We start from the raw sequence: 3,719 nt of genomic DNA, 5'->3' as shown, positions 1-3,719 counted from the left end.
GTCCCATAGTTGGCAAAAGCTGGTTCATGAAGCTTTATAAAAATAACTGTGAGTGGAACACAAATGCTTTAACCACGAGCTAACTGCTTAAAGCTAACTGACACAGTGAACACTTGTTGCGGTGTTCACTCCTGTGTTCGTGGCACCATCTAGCCGTGGGGCGTGTGAAGTTCGCTCGTAACCCAAATTTTATCTCTCAACTCAAAGATAAAATATATCTGAGAGACTGCTTGTATCTCAAAAAACTCGTTAGGACACTCTTAAGTCAAGGTACCACTGTACAACAAAATACTGTCATAYCGCCCAGGCCTACAGATAGTTTGAAAATTCTAAAAGAAAAAAACACAGCAGTAATTAGTTCTTCTGTCTGAGGAGCTGCAGYTGAAACCAAGTGTCCGTTCATTTGATGAAGATCAGAGACTATAGCAGCTTGCAGAAAGATATTGGACATTTGATTTTATTGGGCCATGCTAGTCACAAACAGATTCCTTGCTGCATCTCTAGTATAAACTACTAAGGCTCCTTTGCTGCAGTCTAATTCAAGTTTATGGGTAAAATGTTGACTTTTTACACAGATTTCCTACCTGARCTGCTGACAGCTGCATCAGATGCGCCTCTTTTTGTGTCTACGCCACGTTTCCTGTGAAGAAAAGAGCTTAGTGAGTCCACAGACATAAACAGAGTGACAGTTTGGACTGGTTCTTTAAAAAGAAGAAAATCACATTTCAACATCTATCTATTTGCCCATACAATGCACTAACACTCGACCCAGATACAGAAAGAATGACGGAGGCCCAGATGTGGTTTACCAGAGGTGGTTCTCGCTTGGGCCACCACCACATAAACCAAAGCACAACTGGTCCATTTGGGACATCCYGTTTTAAAAACAGTGCCATCATGACACAATCTGGCCCACATCTGTCTGCTATGTGAGAATGAACAAACCTTTTGGGCTCAGGAGACGGCTCATCTTCAGGCTTCTGCAAAGAAAAACAAAAACAATATATTTAATTTAGAAACGATGACAAATGAAGCCAGTTTGATGTGTAAAATGTGCGACTATTGAATTAATTTAACCCATAAAATTAAGTTATCACTAAACCAAATGAATWAAGTTACATTAAATAAGTTCCTAACTTGAACTAGATTAGCAATGAAGATGTTGCTGTGATGAAAGAATATAATGTCCGTCGGTTTTATGAGAATTGAGGACTTGTCGGCTAATTTGAAACTTCAGCTGGGAGACAAATATTGTGGTTTTGATTTTTACKCGAYAGCATGCGATGAGAGCACGGATGCCACAGACACCGCRCTAYTGTTAWTTTTYTTGYGGGGAGTAGWTGATAATTTTTGYTTTACGGAGGAGCTGCTTGATATGATGAGYCTAAAAGGCACAACGACAGGAAAAGATATTTTTGAAGCTGTGTCRGAGGCAGYTGAAAAGATGGGACAAGCTCTGCGGAGTAACARCGGATGGAGCTCCGGCCATGATGGGCGAGCRCAAAGGAATGGCATCGTTGGTGTGCACCAAGGTAAAAGAGAGCGGAGGTGAGGCTGTTAGGATTATTACATTATTACAGTAAAACTGATCCATTTATGTTTTCATCATTTTACAGAAAATGGTGTGCAGGACAGTTAACCAACCCCTCACTTGACCTTAAAACCCCCTCGATACAACTTTATCCCCCCAGAACCCATGCGAAGACTAACCACAGTGACCTTATGCCCAATACTAAACAAACACTGTTAGACCATTTGCACAGTTGGCCTTTGAGTTCATGTCAGCCATCCTTCATTCCAAAGGACAGCATCACTGCTCCCACTGAGTGCAATGTTCTTCAAATAGGTCAGAGGTTCTCAAACTAGGGTCCCTGGACCCCCAAGGGTCCGCAAGAGGTACCTTGCGGGTCCTCAAAAATTTTTTATTAAAATGTTAATTTGGTTCTTATTTTTAAAAATGCATGGAGAACAATGAACTAATAAAACAAACGTAATAAACTTAATAAAAATATATATTCCAATGGCATTTAGGGGTTGAAATGACAATAAATTATCTTTTAAAACAGCCTTTGGTTTATGAGGGGGTCCCTGGAATTTTTTTCGCCCTTGTAAGGGGTCCCCAGACCCAAATGGCTTGAGAACCTCTGACATAGGTGAGTTAAAAATACACACATTACTGATGTATCAATATGCCACTTCTAGTGTGTGGCCCGGCCCTTTGTTTATTTTTCTGTATTTGGCCCTCAATAAAAAAAGTTTGGACACCCCTGGTTTAATGTTGTTTCTGTGATCATTGTGAGTTTTTGAAATCTCGTCAGAATACAGTTTGGAGTGGTGTACCTCAGTTAATGAAGCAGTGATTTTCTTCTCTCTGATATAAAGGTTGCGAGCAGAAGCAAAAGCCCGAGCGTCCACTGCCCTCATCATGACCACAGTTGCCTGCAGCAGGTCAGAGGTTCAAAGTTATGATGTGTGACAGACAGCAACAACATATTTTTTTCTAACACAACAAACACAAACCTTCTGTCCCTTSTCACTCTCCTCCTTGGAGCATAACCCAAAGATCAGAGATTTCATCTTGCCAAAAGAGCTAATCAGGCTATTAATTTCCTTTTCTGTGGCGTCCTTTGGGATGCCTGTCAGGTAAACCACACGCGTTGCAGCAGACAGTGCCAGGCTTGCTGGAGCCACAACCTTCTTCTTCTTCGTAGCAGGGGTGGGTTTGACGGCCTAAAAACACAAAAAATACCATGTTAACACTCAAGTTCAACATGCTGTTCCAACTTCCAGGGTCTGTATCTGAAACACCAACTGAAAATATCACAAGAAGTGGTTTCTGGGTAGAGATCTGTTGGATTTATAACTTGGTACCTTGGTAGTTTTGGTGTCAGGCTTTGGTGCACCTTTGACGGTTTTACTGGAGGGACGTAACGGCTTACGTTTGGCGCTGTGGTCAGCTGCTGAAGATGGAGGACTCCCGCTGGTGTTAACAGAACCATCACGAGGACGTTTCACACCTTTACGAGAGACCGCCCCTGTTAAACAAAAYCAAATACACAGGAGGAAAATAATGTCATTAGATGGTGGAATGACAAGATTTACATGCATGTAGAAATATCTCAACATGTTGTTTTCTCAAACTATGTGCACACAGACATCACAAACMTGTCATTATTTTAGGGTCAACCGTTATAACAAATAGGGATGTCCCGATCAGATACTCAGTATTGTATCAGTGGCAGATAGACATTTTTTSAAAGGTAGAATCGAGTTTAGTCATGTGATCGGGCCGATCCAGTTTTCGCAACAGTTTTCAGCATCATCATGCTTTACAACTGCTGTTAAGAAGTCAAGACGCACACAAGTATGCAACCATGGCCCTGTCCCAATATCCGCACTCCCACCCTCGTTCCCTTGTGCACTTCAAATGCACGTTCATGTTGAAGGGTTTGAGTGCGTAGTGTGTCCCACATTCTCCACATCTGCCCTTTGCCCCGCCCATTTTGGGTACTATTTTCGCCCTTCCGCGAAGTCTGCATTTTGACGGACTTCGGTGAAGTGTATTACCCACAATTCAATGCTGCCAAAACAGCGACCACTTTTTATTTTTATCATAAACCTTTATTAAACATTTAAACATGGTACAAAAAATAACAATGCTGCCAGTGGGAATGAAGAACTATAAATGAAAAAAAGAGGAAAAAATATGTATAAAAATA

The 3,719-nt window shown here is 41.5% G+C and overlaps 1 protein-coding gene across 1 annotated transcript in view; it reads right to left on the bottom strand.

Moving 5' to 3' along the window:
- The window catches only part of LOC106533594 (zinc finger protein 638), a gene marked incomplete in the record, with an annotated part of 63,807 nt that overhangs the window by 21,584 nt on the left and 38,504 nt on the right, over positions 1-3,719 (bottom strand). The window contains 5 exon segments of the mRNA XM_014029956.1: positions 590-640; positions 946-980; positions 2,341-2,439; positions 2,521-2,730; positions 2,872-3,035. Of these exon segments, the coding sequence (XP_013885410.1) occupies positions 590-640; positions 946-980; positions 2,341-2,439; positions 2,521-2,730; positions 2,872-3,035 (559 nt within the window).

This window comes from Austrofundulus limnaeus, unplaced genomic scaffold, assembly GCF_001266775.1.
Source record: "Austrofundulus limnaeus strain Quisiro unplaced genomic scaffold, Austrofundulus_limnaeus-1.0 Scaffold978, whole genome shotgun sequence".
Taxonomy (NCBI): Eukaryota; Metazoa; Chordata; class Actinopteri; order Cyprinodontiformes; family Rivulidae; genus Austrofundulus; species Austrofundulus limnaeus.
Note: the sequence above shows the minus strand (reverse complement) of the source record. Positions and strands in the feature narration are given on the sequence as shown.